The sequence below is a fragment of the Capsicum annuum genome, chromosome 8 (assembly GCF_002878395.1).
Source record: "Capsicum annuum cultivar UCD-10X-F1 chromosome 8, UCD10Xv1.1, whole genome shotgun sequence".
In the NCBI taxonomy this organism is placed as follows: Eukaryota; Viridiplantae; Streptophyta; class Magnoliopsida; order Solanales; family Solanaceae; genus Capsicum; species Capsicum annuum.
Genome location: NC_061118.1, coordinates 105,366,462 through 105,392,847, shown reverse-complemented (window position 1 = coordinate 105,392,847; position 26,386 = coordinate 105,366,462). Strand labels below are relative to the sequence as shown.

At 38.0% G+C, this 26,386-nt stretch overlaps 1 protein-coding gene and 1 long non-coding RNA gene across 2 annotated transcripts in view; one reads left to right on the top strand and one right to left on the bottom strand.

The window, feature by feature from the left end:
• LOC107838881 (ATP-dependent zinc metalloprotease FTSH 4, mitochondrial) overlaps nt 1–17,289 on the top strand; it is a 33,959-nt gene extending 16,670 nt beyond the window's left edge. The window contains exons 6-7 of the mRNA XM_047395787.1: nt 15,017–15,493; nt 16,047–17,289. Of these exons, the coding sequence (XP_047251743.1) occupies nt 15,017–15,493; nt 16,047–16,970 (1,401 nt within the window). The 3' untranslated portion in view covers nt 16,971–17,289. The remainder of the gene's footprint in view (nt 1–15,016; nt 15,494–16,046) is intronic.
• Nucleotides 17,290–18,561: 1,272 nt separating this feature from the next.
• Nucleotides 18,562–24,624, bottom strand: LOC107838883. Its single transcript, XR_001664849.2, has 3 exons — nt 24,404–24,624; nt 24,204–24,314; nt 18,562–18,838 (listed from the first exon to the last, which is right to left on the bottom strand). It is a non-coding gene; the product is annotated as an uncharacterized LOC107838883 (long non-coding RNA).
• Between the last annotated feature and the right edge of the window lie 1,762 nt (nt 24,625–26,386).

Below are 26,386 nucleotides of genomic sequence, written 5' to 3'. Positions count from 1 at the left end.
CTTGTCTCTTTATCGCCTCCTTCAAATCTTTTTTCTCTTGCTTCTTCCTTCGTTTCTCAATTTTTGCTGGATCCTCTGTCTCTTTTCTTCCTCTTACGCTCACCTTTGGTGTCAACAAGTTTATCGCTTAAATCATACAACACTTTTTCCTTCTCCGACTCCTCATCAGCCTAAGTAGGGAATGTTAGGGCCGGTTTGTTTTGTAATGCAGTTATGTTTGCTCTAGCTTTCTCCAATTCAGCTTCAAACCTGGCAAGATCGGGCACTGTCATTGCAACCTATCATTGATCCAACTCTCCATATCATCAATGCACCAGTTGAGGGTAGCATAGGGAGCCAAAGCATTTCTTATTTTTCTGTCCACAAATAGCTCAAACTGTTCAACAAACAGTTTAACTACGCATCTGATACGATTCGGGTCGGCCTTAAAGCTTTAGAGTACATCTTTCGAGGTCAATACAAAGAGGTCCAATCCATGAACAAGACAAGAGCTCAAGAGGACATTCGGTGGACCCTTTTTTAGGCTCCTAAGCCCACAAGGCTGTGTGGAGCATGCTTTGAAGAGCCCATGTGGGTTATTTTGGAAATAGCCACTTTTGGGCTATTTCTTATAATAGGCTATCTTAGGCAAAGACAACACTATAAATATGTGACTTAACCATTTCATTTGCAACTTTTGATGATATTTTGACTTGAATACTCTTATGAGTGAATTGCAAGCTTGGATTAGCTTGTGGCAAGTGTGGAATGACTTGTGTTGACAATTTGTTTAAAAACATGGGTTGCTTGGGAACTCGATTCCCTTGAGGTTCACGTAAGAAGTTGGTGTTTGTTTTTACGATTTTAGGGGTCTTTGCGTTTGATAACGTGTTGGTTCTTATTTCTTCTTAGTCTCTTATGTCAACTTATATATCTTTCCTTTATGTCTTGTGTTTTGAATTCCTTAGGTTAGTTTTCATCTTTCGAATCTAGATCCGTATCATTTGGTATCAAGTGCAAGGTTTGATTTCATTCCTACGAAGTCAATCTTAGGATTGTTATCTAGAAAATCAACAAAAAAAGAAGTCAAAAATCCGAAAATCACAAAAAGAAAAAGTTGTTTCCGTTTTTACCCTTTTGGCCGAGACTAGATCTTGGTAATTTTTGTGTGTTTTGTTTGTTTCTAGTATTAGATCCTTGTTCCCTAACACTAATAGAGTTTAGATCTTGATTTTGAGCCATTTCCTGGTTGATTTGAGTCATCCACCATTGTTGAGCTTGACTTGAAAAACTTGAAGGTGGATCTCAAATTTTGGAAGAAGGTTGTTGAGGATTTTGAGTTGAAAAACATGTTGGGTGAGTTTGGGGGTTTAACGTGAACCTTAATCTTCAAATGTCACTCGATTTTGAGGTCATTTGCTTAGGGATTCAAGTTTGAATGTTCTTGGTGTTCTTTATCATCTTCATATCTTGTTGAAGAAGAATATTCAAAAGTGGCTGTTTTATCTAAAAAGGAGGTGAGAAAAGGTGTGAAAGTTGTGTGTCTCAAAGAATATTTCAAGCATATTCCAAGTCTTGCAAAGGGAGAAAGAAACAAAAAGCATCAAAAGGGGAATATTCTCAAGGAAGAGACAAAAAAAAGTACAAGGAGGGGACCACAAGAGAATTCAAATTCTCTTGAGCTTGAAGAACAATTAAAAGGTCCAAATTCTTGTATTTCTTCATTCAAAAACTGCCTATCACTCCTCCAAAGTTGAAGATTGCTTGAATCCAAATGGGAAATAAGAAATTTTCAAAATTTCAACATCCAACGTCCAATCCAAGGCTGCCTCGTCATACACCTTTCAAAATTACCTTAGGCTTAAATTTAAGGTTCTTAGTTTCTTTTCTTTGATTCTTAGTCTTTTCGTTTCTTGATTCTAATGCTAATTAACAACTAGTAATCACCTACTTAGTTGTGAATTAGTCTTTTTGAATCCGTTTCTTTCGTGTCTCGTTCTTTGAGAGCTTTTCTCGTTTTCAATTTGTTGTAGCTTTTTGATTTAAGTCCATACGTAATTTTTGTTTAATTGAGTCCTCAAACAAGAATCCACTCCGACCTCAAGCCACAATTGGTACCAAGTAATCTCATTGGAGTACAAACAAGCTATCAACACTTGTGACGCCTATTGAGTGACATTCAAAGGTGTGAACTTTGAGGGTTTGTGAGGGTGATTTTCTAACCTTTAACTTGTTTGTTATCTTTGTTTTTGTTTAGTATTTCTTTTGATAGGTACAATGGCACCGGAAGATGACAACCAAAGTGTTTCGGGAGAGATAAGCATGCAATCTTTGGTGGCAGCCATAATGAGCATGAAACACGATATGAATAACCGAATGGGATCTCTTGAAAAAAGAATGGAAGGGATGGAAAACTCTCTTTCAATGAAGTTGGATAACTTGATAGAGCACCCAAGCTTTCCTAAATCCACCCTTCCCAATCCACCAAATTGTCAAGCTTCCTTGGGTCGACATGCTCCAAATGAACTTCAAGGTAACAAAGCTAACTTTTGCACTCTAGTGAATAAGGCTAGTAGCCAACTAAGTGTGAATGATAGCTTATCTTTAGGTGAGCCTAATGCCTTTTTACTTCGTGATGATAATGTACAACTTGAGATTGTGGATACACTAGTTGATCTTAATGATGATAAAATTGACTCTTCTAGCAAGATCGATTTATGTCCATCTATTGTTGAAGCCATTGTTACGAGTGGTAGTACATTGTCTTGTGGAAGTCATTAGGAACAATTTGTGTGTGAACCGAGCTCATTACTTGGGAATGTTTGTGAGGTGTTTAAAGGACCTCAAGTGAATAGTGATGTTGAAAAAGTTGGTCGATTGAATGAGAGTGACCCTCTAATTGTTTTTGTTGTTGATCATGCTAGTATAGAGGGAACAAATGATTGTATTGGTGTTAATCTTAGGGAAAAGAAGTGTTTCCTAAACCCATGTCCATGGAAACTCTATCCATTTGTTCCCGACGATCATTTGAAATATGATGGTTACATAATTTGTCCTGTATCTTGGAATCATGATGACATTTACCCTAGAGTAGACAATGCTATAAAGACATTTGATTTAAAATCCTACCTAGTTGGTATTGATGTATTTTGGAATGACTTGTGCATAGCATGTATGGCCTTCCTACTTCGGTTAGCAAGTCTATTTGTTGTTCCAAGAAGAGTCTATGGTTTCCACTTGATAAACAACTCTTGTTCCTTGTTTCTTGTGACACTTCTTATGTGGATAGAAAAGTTGATTCTTTCTTGGAGGGGTATTCAGGTAAAAGGGATGTGCGGTACTTAAGTGAAAACATGGGTTTTTGTGATTGGAAGGGTACTCTACTCCCTAAAGACTCCTAGCTTCTACCCTTAGTTGTTCCAACATGTGATGATTTGCTTGGTAATGTTGTTAATGGGACTAACTTAGGGGAATTTCTTAATGTTCTTCGTAGCCAACTCCTTTGCACTTTGAATGTTGACCTTTCTTCCAATATCTTAAAGGATTTTTGGTTATACGTGAAATGTGTGCAACCTTGGCATGATGCTATGATTGATTGCACTAACCCTAACCCTCATGCCTTGAGGAACTTGTGTTTGTTTGTCCTTCCTTTGGTTTTGCAAGGTTTGGATTTGAGGACGAATCCTTTTCAAGAGGGTGAGGATGATACGATTCAGTTCGGCCTTAAAGCTTTAAAGTACATCTTTCGAAGCCAATACAAAGAGGTCCAATCCACGAACAAGCCAAGAGCTCAAGAGGAAATTCGATGGACCCCTTTTTAGTCTCTTAAGCCCACAAGGCCGTGTGGAGCATGCTTTGAACAACCCATGTGGGTTATTTTGGAAATAGCCACTTTTGGGCTATTTTTTGTAATAGGCTATCTTAGGCAAATGCAACACTATAAATATATGCCTTTACCATTTCATTTACAACTTTTGATGATATTTTGACCTGAATACTCTTATGAGTGAGTTGCAAGCTTGGATTAGCTTGTGGCAAGTGTGGAATCACTTTTGTTGACAATTTATTTAGAAACATGGGTTGCTTGGGAACTCGATTCCCTTGAGGTTCATGTAAGAAGTTGGTGTTTGTTTTTATAAGTTTAGGGGTCTATGCGTTTGATACGCACGTTGGTTCTTATTTCTTCGTAGTCTCTTATGTCAACTTATTTATCTTTCCTTTTATGTCTTGTTGTGTTTTGAATTCCGTAGGTTAGTTTTCATCTTTAGGATCTAGATCCTTATCAGCATCAAATCCCCTCCATTGTTTGACTACTTTCCTGAAATTGTGAGTAATAGCATATTCCGATGTCTGAGTTGTAGCAGTAGCCATGTCTGCGGTTTTAGTACCTGCGGACGAGGTGGTAGGAGTTTTAGCTAAAGATGGCTGCATACTTGGTGCTGAGCCTGGTGCTGCTACAGTTGTAGTGGTGCCCTCTGTAGGCAGAGTATCAACTCCCAAATCAATTTGCTTACCCAATTGCAGTGTAGGCTTTCATTCATCCTTGGATATCTTAAAGTTGTGGGTCTTAGTGGCATTCGTCTCGACATCAACTTCTGTCAATATGGGAACATGAACTGCTTCACACAGCTTCGTGATAAGTGATAAGGCATGGAATGGATATGAGGTGTTTGACCTTGTAGCCCTTATCTTGATCTCGTCTGCTCGATTTCTCCGGAATTCAGCTTGAACCCAGACATCAAGCTTGCCACTAAAACAACTCTATCTTTACCCAAAGTGTTATCACCCGTTGTCGGCATTAACCTGAATTTCACGACTCCTTACCAGAGTTTTGCCACTTAGGATAGAGAGGCCTTGGTGATTTTAACATTGGGATTTGTCAACCGCCCTGGATTTCCTTTGATCAATACCTGAGCCAACCACGAAGGCTGATTTGCACGATCACTTACCTTGTTATAGAAATTTGGAGTGGTATCTGGTGGCACGAAGTTCTCTCCATGCAAGAACCTATTAATCGTCTGGTCTGACAAGTTCGCTAGTTCGCTGACACACCCCAAGCTGGAATTCTGTTCATGTTGGGTTTGTCCATAGCTTTTTCTCCCTTCTTACATGCATTCTCTAAGATGGCTGTGCAGTTTGCATAAAACTCACGTACGATAGCCGAATAGTATGATATGGAGAGTCGAAAACACTAAGTCGAAACTCATCCATTTCGTTCAATTGAAACAACCTCAAGTCAATAGCCTCACCCAAACTCAAATTAAGCTTTTTGAGCACCCATAAGGCTTTGTGTTCAAGCTCTATGGTAAATGACAAGCTTTGCTGAGGACTAGTTGGTAAGGAGAAATACCTATTGGCGTCTTGAAAGCAGTGCTATAGGCCCATAGTGCATCATCAAGTATTTGGGACCAATTACTTCGGATAGCATTTACAGATTTCACCAATATCATCTTGATCTCTTGGTTTGATACCCCCCTCTCCACTGGTTTGTGGATGATATGGGATGGCCACTTTGTGTTGTTTTACTCTATATTTGGCTAAAGCTACACAAAATACTTTCTTGCAAAAGTGAGACCCTCCATCACTGATAATTGTGCGAGGAGTACCAAACTGGGCAAAAATGTTCTTTTTCAAGAACGCTACCACTCTTGCCTTCATTGGCGTCTTGAAAGCAGTGCTATAGGCCCATAGTGCATCATCAAGTTTTTGGGACCAATTACTTTGGATAGCATTTACAGATTTCACCAATATCATCTTGATCTCTTGGTTTGATACCCCCCTCTCCACTGGTTTGTGGATTATATGGGATGGCCACTTTGTGTTGTTTTACTCTATATTTGGCTAAAGCTACACAAAATACTTTATTGCAAAAGTGAGACCCTCCATCACTGATAATTGTGTGAGGAGTACCAAACCGGGCAAAAATGTTCTTTTTCTAGAACGCTACCACTCTTGCCTTCATTATCTGCTAAAGCTAGGGCTTTCATCCATTTGGTCACATTGTCCACTGCCACCAGATTATACTTATGAGCATAGGAACTCACAAACGGGCCTATAAAATCTATGCCCCACACGTCAAACAGTTCCAAATCCAACATCATGGACATGGGTATTTCTTGATGTCACGAGATCGAGCCCAGCCACTAACACTGATTACAAGCTTTGGCAAAGCTTAATTATCTTTGTGGATAGTGAGTCAATAATACCCACTCCGCAATATCTTTTTACCCGTGCGATCACCTGCATGATTGCCCCTCCCCCCTTCCCCCCCGCGTTCCCTAACTGGGACGAGTGACAAGCCTGCAAAATACTCAACATTTCCACCTCTAGCCTATATCTCTGGATGATATTGTCAGCACACATAATCTAAACAGATAAGGTTCATCCCAGAAGTAATTGCTCACATCATGTAGAAATTTCGTTCTTCAATGAAAGCTTAAGTCTTCTAGGATTATTTCACTGACCAAGTAGTTGACAAAATTTTCATTCTAGGGTTCAAGGTTAAGAGAAGCTGTTGGTTTTAATAACGTTAAAGAAAAGTAAAACGGCAAGGAGAGACAAGAACTTAACGTTGAAAACAAAGACGAGTTATAGAAGAAGAGACGCAAAACACAGAGAAGCCTTTTTTCGTTTTTTTGTTTTTGAAGTAAAGCTGCATATTTTTTTTATTATCAACTCTAACTTAAATAGTGCTATTACAACTAAAAATAGATTAAACTTACCATAAAAGAAAACTTGTTTGCTACAAAAAATAACAACTAATCAGTCTCCTACAAAAAATAGAAATCCTAATTTGACTAGAAGTTGTATGTAAAAAAGCTGGAGAAAAACAAAAAAATAATTCACGTGCATTATTTCTAAAAAAACTTTCAACACTCCTTGCTTTAGGAGCTGCAAAATTTTGGTCTTCTGTCTGGGGATCTCCACACTTAATAACCGAAAGTGACCTCGTGAATAAATTGCAGATTCATCTTTTGGCTTGTAGTGAACCAAATTCACCTCTCGTCTTGAATGCGCAACCCTTGACTATTAAATCCTTTTGGCATGTCTTCCTGCTTTGTTTGTATCTTGAATTTAAACTTACCCATTTTATTTTTCTAAAACATAGATAACTTTTCCATTGCTTTAATTCATTTAGGAACATTGAAAGCTCCTTTAAACCTAACTGGTTTACATATTGCTTGTGTTTTTTCAATTGGAGGATCATCTTCTAATTTTTTCAGCCTATGATCTTTTTCAGTTCTACAGAAACATCTTCCATTGAATCAAATGAGAAATGTTTCTCTCATCTTAATGTTTAAAACTTCTTTTCCAGCACCATTATTGATGAAGCAATGCTTATCCTCAAAGGATACTTTGTATCCTTTTTCAACTAACTGACAAATACTCAACAAGTTTTGATCAATATCAGGTACATAAAGAACATCTGAAATTGCTTTATTACCTGAACTTGTTTCGATGACTACAGTTCCTTTTCCTTCGACAAGAATCTGGTCACCATTTTCGATCCTAACTTTGAATATTTCAGTAGGCTTTATTTCTTTAAACAAACTCTTGGTATAAGTCATGTGGTTGCACCCAAGGGTGTGGCCTAGTGGTTCAATGAAGTTGGGATGAGCACCATGAGGTCTCAGGTTCAATTCCCAGCAGAGACAAACACTAGGTGTTTTCTTCCCATCTGTTCTAGACCTGGTACTTGTAGCTGGTAGGAGGTTGCAGGTATCCTGTGGATTTAGTCGAGGTGCGCGCAAGCTAGCTCGGACACCATGGTTATAAAAAAAAAGTCATGTGGTTGGTGCAACCGCTATCAATCAACCAAAAATTTGTTGAAACCTTACTTGAGATACATGTTGCAAAAAAAAGATGGTCTTCTTCTTCGTCATTAGCCACATGTGCGTCTGCTTTATGTTTTTTTCAAATTTGTTTTTGCAAATCACTGCTTCATGGCCAAACTGATTGCACTTGCTGCACTTCGTGTTTGGCCTTTTCCAACATCTGTATGGTGGATGACCCATTTTTCCACAATGCTCACATGGTGGGTGATTTTAAAATTGTTACCCTTACTTTGAGTTTTGTGGTTGGCTACTAAGGCTTCTTCAACCGTACCATTTTGCCTCATAAGTCTCTTTTGCTCCCGTGCCTGAAAAGAATTTAACAACTCTGCTAAGGTAATCTTGGACAGATCTTGTGTATTTTCCAAGGTAGTTATACATGCTTCATATCTTTCGGGCACTATAACAAGAATTTTTTCAACTATTCTTGAATCTTTAAATTCAGTGCCTAGTAATCTTACCTTATTAACAATGTCAAGCAATCTGTCCGAGTACTCTTTGACTGTCGTGGAATCTTTCATTCTCTGCAACTCGAACTCTCTTATTAAATTCAGTACTTGCATTCTTCAGATTCTTTCATCTCCAACATATTTTTTCTTTAGATAATCCCAAATTTCTTTTGGTGATGTGAGAGACATAATTCTTGTAAAAATAATTGTTGAAACAGAAGCAAACAGAGTTGCCTTCGCCTTAGACGTCATGGTTTTCTTTTCCTTGTGACTCTTGATTTGGGCTATGGTGGGATTATTTTGCAGCGGATTAATTTCTTTATCCTCTTCCACAGCTTCCCAAAGATCAAGAGCCTCTAAGTAAATTTTCTTTCTCACAACCCATAATTGATAGTTTTCACCATAAAAAAACGGGTGGAGCCATTCGTGAAAAACTATTTTCAGAATTCATTTCTTCATTCACAGGTCCCTTAAGAAAAATAGCTCTAGATATCAATTGTTGGTTTTAATACTGTTAAAGAAAAATAAAGCAACAAGGAGAGCCAAGAACTTAGCGGTTGAAAACAAAGATGAGTTATAGAAGAAGAGATGCAAGACACAGAGAAGCCTTTTTCTTTTTCTATTTTTGAAGTAAAGCCACATATTTTTTTTTTAATTATCAACTCTAACTTAAATAGTGCTATTACAACTACAAATAGATTAAACTTATTATAAAAGAAAATTTATTTGCTACCAAAAATAACAACTAATCAGTCTCCTCTCAAAAATAGGATTCCCAATTTGACTAGGAGTTGTATGTAAAAAAGCTGGAGAAAAACAAAAAAACAAGTCACATGCATTATTCCTTGAAGCAACTTTTAACATAAGCAACAAGTACCTGTTCATCCGGAAATGAATTATCAATCTCTAATTCATCCGACCTCTTACCCTCATTTTCAAGTCGGGATGAATGGTCTGTTACCTAATTTTCACACCTTTTCCCGTCTTCGACTTCAGAGTCAAATTCCTATAGCAGCAACACCCATCTAATCAATCGAGGTTTAGCATCTTTCTTAGCTATCAAGTACCTCAAAACAACATGATCAGTATGCGCTACAATCTTAATGCCCAACAAATACGCCCGAAACTTCTCGTAGATAACAACTAGTAGCTTCCATTCAGTTATTGTATAATTCTTTTGGGCCCTATTCAGTAACCGTATAATTCTTTTGCGCCCTATTCAGTGCCTGGCTTGCATAATAAATTGGTCTCTCGTTTCTACCAAAGAACAGCTCCAAGTGCAACCCCACTTGCATCACACCACTTCAAATAGTTTAGACCCATCTGGAGCAAAATAGTAGGAACGATTACTAATTTAAGGCATTGGAATGCCGTCAAGCTCTCACCAGCAAATACAAACTTGACTTCCTTCTCCAACATTTTGCACAATGTATTGGCAATCTTGGAGAAGTCTTTAATAAACCTCCGGTAGAATATGACCAAGAAAACTCCTAACTTCCTTCACTAAGATTGGAGGAGGTAGCTTTTCAATAACCTCTATCTTCATTTTGTCAACTTCAATTCCCTTTTAAGAAATCTCGTGTCCCAACACGATGCCCTCTTTAACCATAAAATTACATTTTTCTCAATTTAGTATAAGATTGAACTCTTCGCAAAATTGCAAGGCATTGCTCAAGTTGGTCAAACAATCATTAAAGAATCACCTACCACAGAAAAATCATCCATAAACACTTTCAAAGTGTCCTCTACCATATCCAAGAAAATTGACGTCATACATTTTTGGAAGGTTGCCGAAGCATTACACAACCCAAAGGGCATCATCTTGAAGGCGAAGGTCCTATAGGGGCATGTAAATGTTGTTTTTTCTTAAGTCTTCGAGTGCAGTGGATATTTGATTATACCCTGAATAACCATCTAAAAAAACAATACCAACTTCTTCCTGCCAACCAATCAAGTATTAGGTCCATAAAGGGCATTGGAAAATGAATTCGAAGAGTCCAAGAGTTCAACTTTATGTAGTCCGTGCACACTTTCCAGCTTGTTAAGTAGAATCAATTCATTCTTCTCATTAGCCACCCCAGTCATACCTCCCATCTTTGGGACATATTGAACTGGACTTACCCACTTGCTATCATAAATTGTGTAAACATCTCCTGCATCGAGCCACTTGATTATCTCCTTCTTTACCATCTCTTGCATTGGTGGGTTAAGTCTGCTTTGATGTCCAATGAGAACACTCTCTTTTTCTAACTGAATTTTATGAGTACATATGCCCGAAGATTTTGATGATGTCTACAATCGTCTACCTGATAGCCCTTTTGTACTTTGCAATACCGAAACAAGTGCTTCTGCCGCAATAATAAATGGTAAAGTGTTCTTCTCACCCAGAAACACGTATCTCAAATGGCCTGGCAACTCTTTAAATTCTAACACTAGCGGTTCCTAAATAGACGATTTAGCGGAAGGAGTTGGCCTATTTTTCAAGTCCAGGTCCAACTTCCTTGGAGCATACAAAATGACCCCATTTCAGTTAATGCATCCACTGTCTCATCACACTCTTTGATGTCTTCCCATCAAACTTCATCAACACCGCGGCCAAAGTCTCTACAACGAACCTTTCTTCAATAGGCACCTCAATATCAATCTCATCAATAACATTAATAACCGAGACAACACTCATGTCCCTCGGTTGCTTCATTGACCGGCAAATGTTGAACTTCACCTCTTCGTCGTTCAGCCTAAATATTAGCTCATTGTACTCCATGTCAACCAGTAACTAGCAAAGGTCTACCCAATATTATGGGTGCCTCAAAATCCACTTCACAATCAAGAATTACGAAGTCAGCTTGGAATAGTTCGCCACCTTAACAAGCACATATAATAGTACCACTGGCCGCTTGTTCGAATGGTTGGCCATCAATAACCGCATAGACATCGGCTTGGGGGCTCTTAAGCCCATCTGTTGGTAGATGGCTAGAGACATCAAATTGATGCTCGCAAAAAGATCACATAGTGCCTTAGTAAAATGATTGCACCAATTGTGCAAGGAATAGTGAACGCTCCTAGATCTGATTTCTTTTGGACCAACGATCGCAAGGCAATCACACTGCAATGATGGATGTTAGTTGCTGGTTCAAAGCTCACCGTCCTGTTTTAATGACTAAGTCCTTCATGAACTTAGCGTATCCCGACATTGCTCAAGTGCCTCAACGAACGGGATATTCACTGACAATTGTTTTAGCATGGATATGAACTTATTAAACTAAACATCCTCCACTTCTTAACTTTTTGTGGAAATGGAAGGGGAGGTCTAGGAATATGACTGTGAGGTTTCGCAACCTCTTTCCCTTTTTCTTTGTTCGCAGCACGTAGACCCTTTTGCATCCACCTTTCCATCATTTACACCTTCTCGCTTTCCAGCCTTGGCCGAAATCTCATCCATCCCAATAACATCATCCACCATTTCATAATCGTCAACTACATCTTCTACTTGTGTTTGAACTATCGGTTGTGGTCCCGGTAGAACTTTACCACTTAACAGGTGATGGCTAAACCACTCCAATCATTTCTCGAATTTTGTTCTGCTGATTAAAAGCCGCGGACAACTGCTCTATCTATACTCCAATTGTTTGATAGAAGTGGACTGACTCATTGAAGACAAGTCGGTTTTTATTTCTTTAATACATGCATCAGTGGATTCCACTCCTTTCAGCAACTTCACCATCATAGCCTCCATAGAAGGCTAGGCTTCCCTGAATCATTAGCAACAGTATCACGACTCCCTCGTTGTACATACAACCCACTTTTGTCGTTCTTGTTCTTCCAATTCCCTTGCTCACAATCTCTATAACTAGCTTTGTCATAGTAGTTATCTTGTTGAGAGTTCCGACCTTGGTTTCCTTGGCTATTGGCTCGAAAACTCTTCTGGTGGTTCAAGTAATTCGCTTCTTCCTCATAATCGGACTCAGTGGCTCTACTATGTGAACTAACTGCCTTTACCTTCTCAAGACCACCGGCTAACAAAAGCCTTGTTAGCAAATCTATTTGAGTTTTCATGTGAGCCATATCTTGGTCACGCTCCTCTTCTCTTCGGCGTTGTTCAGCCGACATATATATATATATATATGCCTTGTTAGCAAATCTATTTGAGTTTTCATGTGAGCCATATCTTGGTCACGCTCCTCTTCTCTTCGGCGTTGTTCAGCCGACATACCTACAACATAAGAATTGTTTGCTACCTTAGAATCCTTGGTATGCCAAGCCTTGCTGGTGTTGGTCAGCCTCTCAAGAATAGCGGTTACATCTGTGAAAGTGTGTGCCATAAAAGCACCTCCAACTGCATTGTCAACTGTTGGCTTAGTGTTTTGAGTTCAAAGACCTGTAACATGTCTCCAAAATATGCTATATCAGTCAACTTATGATTAGGACTTTGGGTCAGCTTCTTGAATCTAAGCCAGGTTCCATGTAAAGCCTCATTCGGTAGTTGCCTGAATTTGCTGATCTCGTCCCTCAACTGTATCATCCTGGAAGGCGGAAAGAACCTTTCTAGGAAAGCCCCTTTCAACTGCCTCTAGTTTGTTATAGAATCGGGCGCTAGCTCTGTTAACCTTAAAGTTGCCTCCCCAGACAGAGACTCAGACAACGTCAATTGAATCGCGTTTTGACTAACTCCAGGATAAATCAAAGGACTTGCATATGTTTATGAAGTTCACCAAATGCATATTTGGATCATCACCAGGTGTCTGAATAAACCCTTAAGGTTCAGTAACTGAATTATCGTGCTGGTAATATACTTCGTCCCATTAGCTAGTGGTGCTAAGACAGTAGCTCCAGTCGCACCAATCCCATCTAAATCAGCGTCTTCATCATCATCAAGAGCAAAGTTCATCGTACGTTGGCGACACTCTCTACCTCTTTGTCTCTGATTCTGATTCGCTGGAGCAACATTGTCAACACGTCGCCCATCAACAACATCACCCAACTCGTCATCACATAAATCTTCGTCGTCATCATTTGGCAAATGACCAGATGCATTCAGATTATGCTGATTAGCCTGGGCAGTGGCGAGTGCAGCAAGCTGCTTGCTATTGTTGTGCAACACGTTGCCCATCAACATCATCACCAACTCGTCATCACCAAAATCTTCATTATCGTCATTTGGCAAAAATGACCAGGTGCATTCTGATTTTGCTGAATAATTAGGGCACCTGCAAGGGCAGCAAGCCTTGCTGCTTCCTGTTGTTGTGCAAGAAGTTGTGCGTTCATGTTCTTCTTAAAGTTCGTGCAAGTTCGGGATCGTAAGGTAATAATGGTTCACCCGAACGACGAGTACTTGGCGTGCACTACTTGTACTATGCAAATTACAGAAACAACAAATAAAGTAAAATTAGGGGACTAAAAGTCAAATAAATACAACTTAATTGACTGCCGTATTTCCCGTCAATGACGCCAAAATTTGATACGGCCAAACTACAACTCCCTTTAAAGTAGCGTAAGCAGTCGTTGCCAAATGTATAACCCCACAAAGGTTGGGGTCAAATTCCACGGGAAAGATGGAGATAATTAAGTCGTATGTAGTTCAATTCCATGAAACTTGGGGGGGGGGGGGGGGGGGGTTATGAAAGTTGTAACACAATGTCCAATTTGGCGCTAGTAAACAACGTTAAATATCAAAATATAAATCAGTAGATATATTATCGTACTTAGGCGTCAATCGTTGCATGGGATTCTCATGATATGGTAATTATAAAATTATCGATTTCTAATCTCTACCCAAATGTTTCTCGACCTAACTTGAGTACTTAACTCTTTAATTCTCTCGAACTTAAAAATGTTTTTATTCAAATTCTTTTCACTTTGAGTTGGTCAATTTTATTAAAGAATTGACCATTAGATGGAGGTTAAAAGCTCCGAATCCTCCTTGATAATCCTTTTTCCCGTTTTAATTCCTTATTTCAAGCGAACTAACCCTAAGACATGTTCTAATGTATGCAACCATTAGAAATCTGTTAAAATGAAAAGATTATCAATACAATTTCCGTTATCACTCGAATCTTAACAACAATTAACTTTCAGATAACGAATTCACCATGGCTCATATAGCCCTAGTTGTGGGAGTTTAGCTACCCATGACTTCAAAAGAAAATATAAAAGAAAATATCGAAAAGGAATTCATAGATTAAAAGGTCCCTTACAAAAGATGGATTCACACTTCGATTGTCTTTAAGAAATCAACAAGGTTTCCAAAAACCCTAGAACAATTTCAAACCTCAAGAATATTTTTTCTTGTAACGTAAAAAGTCGTCTGACATGAGATGCCTGAAAAAACCTAAAAGCTACTATTTATAGTACAAGGAAAATTGAATTCAAAATAACTTTCGGATCTGGCCCGCTCAAAGTTGATGGCAACAGTCTTCAACTGAGTCGTCCTTAAATGAAATTCTGCTTAGGGTTGACGACGGCAGTTGACGGCTCATCAACTCAAGTCTTTAACTGCAACCTTCTTAGGTTGATGACAACAGTTGACGGCTCGTCAACTCACCTTTTTTTAGCCCATTTTCCTTTCTTTTCTCAATATTCCTGCCCAACAAAGTAAAAATGCAATTAAAAACAACAAATGTTGCTTAAGAACTTACAACTATTCTTAGTCAAAAGCCTCAAATGTGCCGTTAAAATGCCGGCACATCACTTTTCCGCTGATTTGTTTTAATACTGTGAGGTAGATGTTTTTACAGTTTCTTATTTTGACATTTGCAGCGATTCACTTGTCTTGGTGGAAAACTCCCAAAGGGTGTGTTACTTGTTGGTCCCCCTGGAACTGGTAAGACCATGTTGGCAAGAGCTATAGCAGGAGAAGCTGGGGTTCCCTTTTTCTCATGCAGTGGCAGTGAGTTTGAAGAAATGTTTGTTGGTGTTGGAGCCCGGAGAGTAAGAGACCTTTTTACGGCTGCTAAGAAACGATCACCCTGCATTATATTCATTGATGAAATTGATGCCATTGGAGGAAGCCGTAACCCAAAGGACCAGCAATATATGAGGATGACTTTGAATCAGTTGCTTGTGGAGCTGGATGGCTTCAAACAGAATGATGGAGTCATTGTGGTTGCGGCCACTAACTTCCCAGAGACACTGGATAAGGCTCTGGTGAGACCGGGACGATTCGATCGCAACATTGTTGTCCCAAATCCTGATGTTGAAGGTCGGAAGCAGATCCTGGAATCTCACATGTCAAAGGTATTGTATCTGAATACTGGGGCATCTCTATTGACCCTGGAGTTTCCAGGTCATTGCTCTGATGAGCTATTTGTAGTGACACAGCTATTCTCATGCTCTCTAATAGCTGACAGATTTTCCTTATGCCTATAATACCTATTTTAGCATTTTAGACATTCCTTTTTTCTATAGGTCCCTATACTGCGAATTGATAGAAGGATTTTAAGATAAAATGCCTTTGGCATTAGTCTGACCTGGTACAATTAAAGTTGCCTACTTGTGAAGGTTCATTGCGTGTGTGCATATCTTCCCTAGTGGCATTTTTGATCCTTCACATTTTACTTGGACATCGTAGATGAGCAGCACCTGTTTTTTATGTGGGTTAAATCTTATGAAAACTTTGTTATCATGTCAAACTGGAGTTGGCAGCCTCAAACACTCTTTTGTTTCCACCCTGCATGGTTCATTTTGACCATCTTTCTCAACTGGATTTCTAACTGCAGGTGCAATTGCAATTTTCAAGGGTTTTAATAGCATCATTTCTAATCCTTCTGTCAAATTTCCTATCTGGCAGGTTGTGAAGGCAGATGATGTCGACCTTATGATCATTGCTAGGGGGACTCCTGGTTTTTCCGGGGCTGACCTTGCCAATTTGGTTAACATTGCTGCTGTGAGGGCTGCAATGGAGGGGGCCAAAGCTGTAAGCTTGGCTGATCTAGAGTATGCGAAGGACAAGATCATGATGGGAAGTGAGCGCAAATCAGCTTTCATATCCAATGAGACAAGAAAGCTTACAGCCTACCATGAAGGTGGCCATGCTCTTGTGGCTATTCATACAGATGGGGCTCTTCCAGTTCACAAGGCAACTATTGTTCCACGTGGAATGGCTCTCGGTATGGTTGCTCAATTGCCAGAGAAGGATGAGACTAGTGTGTCCCGTAAGCAGATGCTTGCTCGGCTTGATGTTTGCATGGGTGGACGAGTTGCTGAAGAGCTCATTTTTGGGGAAAGTGAAGTAACTTCTGGTCCTTCTAGTGATCTCAAGCAAGCAACCAATCTAGCCAGGGCTATGGTTACAAAGTTCGGTATGAGCAAAGAAGTGGGGCTTGTCACCCACAACTACGATGATAACGGGAAGAGTATGAGCACTGAAACGAGGCTTCTCATTGAGAAGGAAGTAAGAGAATTACTTGAAAGGGCCTACAACAATGCGAAGATGATTCTCACCACCCACATCAAAGAGCTTCATGCTCTTGCCAATGCATTGCTTGAGCAGGAAACAATGACCGGAAACCAGATTAAGGCCCTGCTTACCCAGGTTAGTTCTCAACAAACACAACAAAAGCAACCTCAATTAGTCGCAGAGGAGAGCCTATCACAGTCCAATCCATCTCCTCCATCAAATCCGAGTGCTGCAGCAGCAGCAGCTGCCGCAGCTGCTGCAGCTGCGGCCACTGCCGCAGCCAAAACGAAAGGCATTGCTCCTGTAGGACCTTAGCATGGTAACTTATTGCTAGTTCTTATCAATCCATGTGCATATAATGGATCATTCTCATGCAAGCTTTCCACCCTTTCATTGTTGAATTGCTATGAAGAAGGTGATTAATGTATGGAGGTAGAGTTTAGAGGTCATCAGAAATAGTAACAGATAAATGACATATCAATATTGTCAAGTGTGTCATTTTTAGTTGTCCTTACAGATCTTAGTTTAATTATCTGCAGACTCATTGCCAATTTGAGTATATTGTAAAATTTAGGAGTGTGAAACTTACATTGTTTTTCAATAATACAATTACTGGCTTTTCTTCTGGCTTTTAGAAGCTGTTTTTAGTAATTCAGGTCACATTAGGATGACAGTTTTTTAGTGCAATAATATTTTTTATGACATAATTGTCATTTGACGGATCATGTTATTATTTCCTGTAATGTGGTTTTCTGAACTGATTTTAATTGTTCTTAATCTTCGAAAAACTACTCTCTGGTTTAAGTTTTATGTAGTTCTAAATCTCAAAGGAATCAAAGTTTACATCTGCACCCAAATAAAGTGCTTTGACAACTCAACGTTTTTCAGAGTTTGTGTACTTTCCACTTTGGTTGATAAGTTTTTTTATGTTGCATTTGCATAATTAATTCCGAGTGCAATATTTCCGGTTTGCAGTGTAAATTAAGCTAATCACTTCGTGCCCCAAAAGCTTTTACGTTGTCATGTCAGCCACCATTTTTTGTTCTTCCTGTTTTGATACATACGGCAAAAATTTTGAGAGAAGATTTAGGAAAAGAGACCTGTCAAAACTTAATTGAGAAAAGAGGCATCAATTTCCTTTTTGATTTATTTTTTAGGGCTTGGGAAGGATTAGCTCACTATGACCTAACCCTACCATGACGCCTTAAACACAGCCGCTGACGGCAATGGCTGCTCAGGTGGTCACCAAAATTTCAGACCTTGAATTTCTACCACTCCCTAATCAAGACTACAGCCACAAATTTGACCTCTCAAAACTTGGAAGAAAACATTCCCAAATCACCTTCTCAAACTCTGCAAAAATATGGAGATCATTCTAAACTCTAAACACTAAACCAAGGTGTTATACACAATAATACCAGTGTAGAACCTATTCCAATTAAACCTATTGAGGTTATTGATGGAGTTCCTAGTGTGCGATGGACTGAAGAAGTTTCTCGAATGAATGTAATAGAAAAGCTGCAATTTGCAATAATCGGAAAGATTTCACATGGTTGGCCAGATATTTGATGACATAAAGAAACGGTTGCCTAATCAAATTGGTATAAAAGGAGCTTGTCAAATTGGAGTTATCAGAAATAGACACATTTTGATTAGGTGCTCATTAATGGAGGATTTTGTTAATGTAATGGCTAAGAATTCATATTTCATCAAAGATAGAGAGGGAAAAACTTTCCTCATGAGACCTTTGATCTCTGACTCAAACTTTAGAGTGGATAGGGAAACTACACAGGCTTTAGCTCGGATATCTTTCCCTAACCTTAATCCCACTTTCTTTGTCAAAGAAACTCTTTTCTCGTTAGCTTCTGCAGTTGGCAAGTCATTGCACCTGGACATCAAGCTGTGCTAGAGTTAAAGTTTTGGTTGATCTCAAAGCCAATCTTCCCAAATGGGTTAAGATGGAAATCTATAATGTAGTATCAGGAGTTAGCAGAAATTTTCAAGTTAAAATACAGTATGATCATTTGCCGAAATACTGTTTTGAGTGTAAGCTTCAGGGTCATAGTATGGAAAATTGTAGGGTGTTGCATCCTGAACTAAGACCTTTAACAATGGAGCATGGTGGAATAGTGAGTGAAGATCCTGCATCACCAAAAAGCCATCAGCTAAATCAGATGCAAAACCTGCAACATAATCAACAAAAACATTACTAACAGCAGCAACAAGGAAAGTTGGTTACGCCAAAACAATTAACAAGTGGGAAGGTGGTTGGAGACTTTGAGACTTGGAAAGAGATAAAAAATAAGAAGGTTAATGGAGACACAGGGGATAAGTCTCAAGTCTCAGGGAAACAAGCAACAAAAAGTAATGAAATGAGTACTCCTAATGATTTTGCAGGAGAAAGATGAGATAGAGAAGGTTGCTGAAGATGTAGAGAAGCAACAAAAAGAGGGGTTAAATTTAACTACACATCAGGGCACAAAGACTGCAAAGTATATGAGTAAGAGCCTAGATAACAGTGCAGGCAGCACAGAGAATGAAGACAGTAGCAAAGGAATATGTTCAGCAGCAACAGAGACAGTCTCAGTTAAGAAAAAAATAAATTTGCAGAATCCCAGTTCTTCTAAAAAATGGGGGATAGAGTGGAGGAAGAAGATTTGGAAGAAGGGAGAGCTTAAAAGAAAAGGAGGAAGAGGAAGTATGAAATACATGCACGGTTTGTAATTCAAAGGAGATTGTTTTGGCTCCTATGAGTATAATCCCTATTCAAGCAATTCAAATTGAAGAGGAGCAATTGGGAGGGCATAAAGAAGTTGAAAATAAGGGAAATAGGATTGATAAAGGGAAGGAGCCAGCTAATACCAGTCCTTACAAAGATAGTTCCCCATGCAGAAAGTTGCACAATATAGTCTAACATGAACTAATATAGTCTAACATGAACTACGTGTTGAAGAAATAGAAGCATTACTTGAGGAGGAGCAAGAAAGCAAATCAGGCAAAAATTCTGATAATTTTTCCAAAACAGGTAAGGAAAGAAGATCAGAAAACATGAAGCATCATCAAATAAGAACCCTTTAAGGGTTCTAACAAGAGGAGCTGCCACCAAAATAAATCATAATCAATGATGAAAGCACTGATTTGGAACATCAGATATGTTAAAAGGCATCAAACTTTTAATAGAGCACATCAGTTGCACAGACATCACAAATTAAGTATAATTGCTCTATTGGAGCCTTTTCAAAGAGCCAATCAAATCAGCAAATATAAGAGAAAGTTGGGAATGCTGCAAGTAGGAGCTGACATAAATAAGAAGATCTGGTATTTTGTAGATGATGCTATTGCAGTGGAGGAAATAGATAATACTGATCAGCAAATCACATTGAAGCTAACATGTCCAGACATGGTGTGTTACATTACATTGGTGTGTGCTAAATGTAATGATACTGAAAGACAGTTTGTGGGACTCAATTTATACTTTATCCAGTACAATGAATTCCCCATGGATGGTGGGAGTGGATTTTAATTTCATAATGAATGAAGGGGAAACAATTGGTGGATTGCCTGTGATGCCTAATGAATATGAGGCCTTTGCCTTTTGCATGAATTCTTGTGAATTATTTGAAGTTAATTTTAAAGGCAGTCCATACACCTGGTGGAATGCAGAATAAGTTCAGATTGTATTTTCAAGAGATTGGATAGGGTACTGATAAATCAACAATGGCAAGAATGGTATGAAGTTATGGAAATGAAACATTTATCTAGAACTGGTTCAGATCATGCCCCAATGTTGATTATAATGAAGAAACAGAGGCAGCAGATGATTAAACCTTTTAGCTTCTTGTCATTTTGGACAGAGGATGAAGGGTTTATGGATGTTGTAAGAAATAGCTAGTTGATAGAAGTTGAAGGTAATTGTTTCTACAATTTTAATCAAAAGGTTAAGAGAGTTAAAAAGGCATTATCTAAGTGGAGCAGGGATGTTTTCGGTGACATATTCAAGGAATTGATTATCAGGGAAGAGATAGTTAAACTAAAAGAGCAGCTGTTTGAGGAGCATCCTTTCACTAGAAATAGAGAGATACTTCAAAAGGCTCAGGCTGAATTGAAAAGGTATTTACACTTGGAGGAAGAATTTTGGAGACAAAAATCTGGCCTCAATTGGTTCACAGATGGTGAGATGGTGACAGAAATACTAAATTCTTTCACAATATAGTGAAAGGAAGGAGGAAAAGGCTGCAGGTTACAAAAATTCAAAACAGTGAAGGTCAATGGCTTCAAGAAGACGATTTGATAGTTGAGGAAGTTGTTCAACACTTTCACAAGAATAACATACAAATTTCTCTTTACTAGATCATGTTCCTAACATGATTACTGTGGAGACAAATGATCAATTATGTAAGATTCCAGAAATATTGGAGGTTAGAAAGGTCATTTTTGAGTTGAATGACAGAAGTGCAAGTGGGACAGATGGGTTGCCTGGGCAATTCTACCAGACTTGCTGGGAGATAGTAGGGGAAGATGTTTTCAAAGTTGTGCAAGCTACTTTCCAGGGTCACACACTGCCAAGGTCAATTACTCACACTAATCTGGTATTATTACCTAAAAAGGAGAATTCAGAGACATTTGCAGATCTCAGACCTATCAGTTTGAGTATCTTCATTAACAAGGTGATTTCAAGAGTTATTCATGGGAGATTAGAGAGTTTATTGCCACAAGTCATATCTCCTAATCAATTAGGTTTTGTTAAGGGAAGAAGCATCATTGAAAATGTTCTTTTGACCCAAGAGAGAGTCACTGACATCAGGTTAAAGGGAAAGCCAACTAATGTAGTGACCAAGCTGGACATGTACAAAGCATATGATAGAGTATCATGGTTATTTCTCACAAGAGTCCTTAGAAAAATGGGATTTAGTGAGATTTTCATTGATCTGATTTGGAAATTATTAGCTAACAATTGGTATTCTATCTTGTTTAATGGTAAATCAAAGATTTTTTTCATTCAACTAGAGGGGTAAAACAAGGGGATCCTCTTTCTCCAGCCTTGTTCATTTTATCCGCTGAAGTTTTGACTAGGGCACTTAATGCTTTAATGAAAGATGACAATTACATTGGATTTGGCATGCCAAAATAGAGTGGCAAGATCAATCATCTTGCTTATGCAGATGATACCATTATCTTTACTTTTGCTGATTTAATTACTTTGAAAATGGTCAAGAATACTCTTTAGGAGTATGAGAAAGTATCTGGACAAATGATTAACGTTAGCAAATCATTTTGTAGGAGGTGGCTTCAATCACAGGCTTTCAAAGAGGTACTTTTACTTTTAAATATCTTGGATGTCCTATATTTTATACTAGGAAGAGGAAAGCTTTCTATAATGATCTTATTAAAAATATCAAGGATAAGCTTCAACATTGGAAAGGAAAATTACTCTCCTATGAGGGTAAAGCAGTGTTGATAAAAAATGTTATGCAGAGTATGCCTTTATACCTATTATCTGTTATGGCCCCTACCAAATATACTATACAGGAAGTGGATAGGATATTTGCTAGGTTTTATTGGAGCAATAATGAAGAAGGCAGAAGCAGACACTGGACATCTTGGCTCAAGTTGTGTTTACCAACAAATGAAGGAGGTATGGGATTTAGATCTTTATTTGAAGTCTTTAATGCTTTATTTGCCAAATTATGGTGGGATTTCAGAACTTAAGGCACATTATGGTCCACTTTTATGTGGAACAAATATTGCAAGAAGAAAATTCCAACCATAGTATCATGGAGGGAAATATCACAACTTTAGAAGAAGATGCTTGAAGCTAGAGATGAAGTGGAACATAACATTTGGTGGGAACCAAAGAATGGCCCAACAAGCTTTTGGTATGATAATTGGTCCAAGTTAGGTCCTTTGTGCCAATTTGTACCAACAGATCAGGCGACTAGTGATGCTGAAGTAAAACAATTCTTTCAGGGTGAAAGATGCAATGAAGAATTGTTATCTCAACAGTTACCAAACAGTTTGGTAAAGTACATTATTGAGGAATATCCTAGGAGAGTGCATTCTGTAAACAGAGACAAACCTTGGAGGTTGATTAACAATAATGGTAAATTCACAGTCAAAAGTGCTTGGGAAGCTATAAGATATAAGGAGGATAAACAATGGTTCTTTGAGAAGATGTGGTTGAAAGGTTTACCTTTCCAGATATCCTTTTTTATGTGGAGAGTGTGGATGAAAAAGTTACCATTTGATGACATATTATCCAGAAATGGATTGCATCTTGTTTCCAGATGTAGGTGATGTGTAAATCACTAGATAAAGGACATGAATCACTTATTCCTGACTGGTGAATTTGCCAAGAGGATATGGAGATTATATGCAGGAGAAGCTGGCATTCATTGCAACTCTACACAACTTAATCATGCCATTTCAAGTTGGTGGAAAGTTGAAACCTCTTCTAATACTAAAATTCTAGTTCAGACAGCTCCAACATTAATTTTGTGGTAGCTCTGGAAAAGAAGAAATTGTATTTTATACGAAGGTTCTATGACAGAACATATGGTGATTTGTGAGATCAATCAAAACCTGTACCTTTTGGCAAAGGTAACATTTCCTGCAATCTCAGATCTACCTAATAATTGGACACATTTGATTGAGAGGTTGGAGAGATAGACATGTGGGGAGAAGAGGGTGTACTCTAGTGAATGGGATCTTACACCTATAGGGACCTTTAAGTGTAATACAAACGCTTGCTCCAATGAAACTCATAGTTCATTGGCATTTTGTATTAGAAATAGTTAAGGGAATTCGGTGTATGCTAAAGCTAGAATCATCCCTCACACAAATTGCTTAAAACCGGAGGCTTTGGCCATTCAAACAAGGGTAGAATATTGTGTGAGGCATGAGTTGTTCCCACTTATTGTTGAAACAGACTCGTTAACTATGCAGAAGATACTGAATGGTGATTGGGACTGCCCATGGGTCCTAAATAGAGGGGTAGATTTGATAAATGAAGGGAGAAAGAAGGGGGTGATGCAGATCAATAACAACTTTAGAGAAGGAAACCAACTTGCAGATTTTTTAGCTAACAATGTTGTTCATTTTGCAGGTACAAACTCAATCATAGACGCAGAGACAGGAAGTATCAAATACAATAATGTACAACAGGTCCCACAAAGAGCACAACAGATTCTGAGGTCTGATAAGTTACAAATTCCTTATGTGAGACTTCAAAATTGAGCTTCTTGATTTTAAATCACATAGGGTCATTGCATGGGAGATATCAGTCAAGCAGCATAACAATAATACATCAATTCTTCAGGCATGGTATACACAAATATTAGTGGACAATTTTCGAGTAGATATACAGCAAGTTCAACAAAGTTGTTTATACAGTCTTGACTCATAGATCTGTTGAGGGATTCTATGGTGATGGCATTAATTTCATAAGAAGTTTATCCCACTAAGGAAAACTTAACATTTAAGATGAGCACAGGTAGAAAACAACAACATTTAGCCACATCTCCTAAATCTTGAATTTTCTATTGAGAATACCTTCAAGAAGCTGCAGATCTAATTTTGAAGTTATCTATCTTGAAGAAGTCTTCAATTTTGGGATTGATTTCACGGCACCGATGAGAAATTGAGAGGTTGCCTGAGTGAATTCTACCAAAAGATCGATACACTTTTTTAGAAATTAGAGAGTTAGCTTCTACAAGAATTCAAGCTATTAAAAAAGCAGATGGGTTGCTTACCTGCTGAATGTGAAGACTACAATGGTGGCTCAGCTCAAGTCCGACATACCAGCGTCAGCTCAGGTGGATTATTTTTTCTAGGGTTCATCTGATTTTTTCCAAACTGTTCACTTTCCTTTTCCTTTTGCTGTTTTTTGTTTCATTTTATTTTTTAGAAATAGTTTTAGGTTGTTTTTGTTTAGACTAGAAGATCTGTTTTTAATTTTGGATTGGGTATTTAGGCCAGAGGTAGTGTGTAAATATTTTTGACTAATTAATAGAAGGCCCAAAGCCATCTTTTGAATTTTAAAAAAGGCTTGGGAAGAGAAAATAGAAAATGTGTGGGATATGAATTCGTTTGTAAATTTTAAAAAGTTACAGTCACCCCTTAAATATTTTTTTAAATACTTTTCACTCCATTTTCTCTTAAAATATACTTTAATTAATTTTCTTTAAGCAACTCTTTGACTTTCATGCTCTCTTTTCTCGAAACTCCATTATCGATTTTTCTCTTTTCCAGAACTCATATTTCGTTCATCTTTCAATTCAAGTAAATTCACTTCATCTTTCAATTAATTTGCGCTCGACATTGTTAGTTTTGTTTTGCGTCTTTGTATTTTCAGTCTGTGTTGATTGAATTGATTTTGGATGAAAAAAATTAAATTTTATTGAAAATTGGGGCTTTACTGAAATTTTTTGTTTTAAGTTGAAATTCGTTTGATTCTTGATGGATTTTGTTGGGTTTTGATTATCGTTGTCGATTGCATGTTGGATTTTTTTTCAATTTTCATCGGTTATTATGCTTAGAAATGTAGATTTTTTTTCTAATTATTCTTCAATGTAATGGTATTTTAGATTCCTTTTCTTGTGGTTTGATTCATGCACTGTTATTCTGTTAATAGAACATTCGGTTGATTAGGTATTTATTTGATTTATGAGTTTGATTTTCAATTATTCTTGACTGTAATGGTGTTTTAGATAGTTTTTTTCTTCTTTGATTCTACATTCATGTGTTTGTGCTGTTATTCTATTAATAGCTTGTTAGGTTGATTGGGCATTTTTTGATATGATAGTTTATTGATCACTTTTATTTTTCACCTAGATAAATAAAAATGGCTAGATGTAGTGGTGCAAAGATTAATATATGTAATAAACGCAAAGTTGAAAAAGTTGAAAGAGCTTCGAAAAGAAAAAATGAATAGTCGATGAGTTAGAGAATATGAATTGTAGTGATAAAGGAGTTGAAGCTTCTATTGAAGATAGTCAGGAATTTGAGTGTGGGATAGAGAAAGAAGATGACGAAGCATTGATCTCGCCTCACTGTGCAAAATTTATTTCCAACGAGAGATACGACCTTACCACAGTCATGGATAATGTTGGGTCCTTTCCGGCTAAGCTATCTGTTAGGTCTCAATTGAAGTTGTTTTATGATTTTAAACAAGTCATGGTTGATCAACATCTCAAGGAATCCTGTTTTGGTTGCTTACGATACTTGCCAGAACATATAAAGTTTAATGAACAACTCTTCCACTATATACTTCTTCGTCAAGTTCAAGAGGATAACATGTTGCATGAAATGTGGTTCTGCATCAACGATAGGACGACATGTTTTGGCCTGAAGGAGTTTGCACTAATTACGGGGTTAAATTGTAGGCAATATCCTCGTGTTCAAAATATCTTAAAGTCATGGAAGAGGGTGAAACTTTTTTCAAAAGGGTTAGGAGAAAGAAGAGTGTTTCTGGAAAGAGATTATTGAAGCTTGTTAGAGGTGGGAGGCTAGACAAAGAAGACAAGTTGAAATGTTGCTTGGTCTGGTTCGTGCAGTATATATTGCTTGCATGAGATAGATTTAAATCCATAGACATAGACATACTGAAGATATTGGATAACCTAAGCTACTTTGAGATATACCCTTGGGTTAAAATAGTCATTCATATTGACTAGACTATCTGAAGTAGCAGATAGACTTCACTAGGCATAGAAAACATATATGAAGGAAAGAGC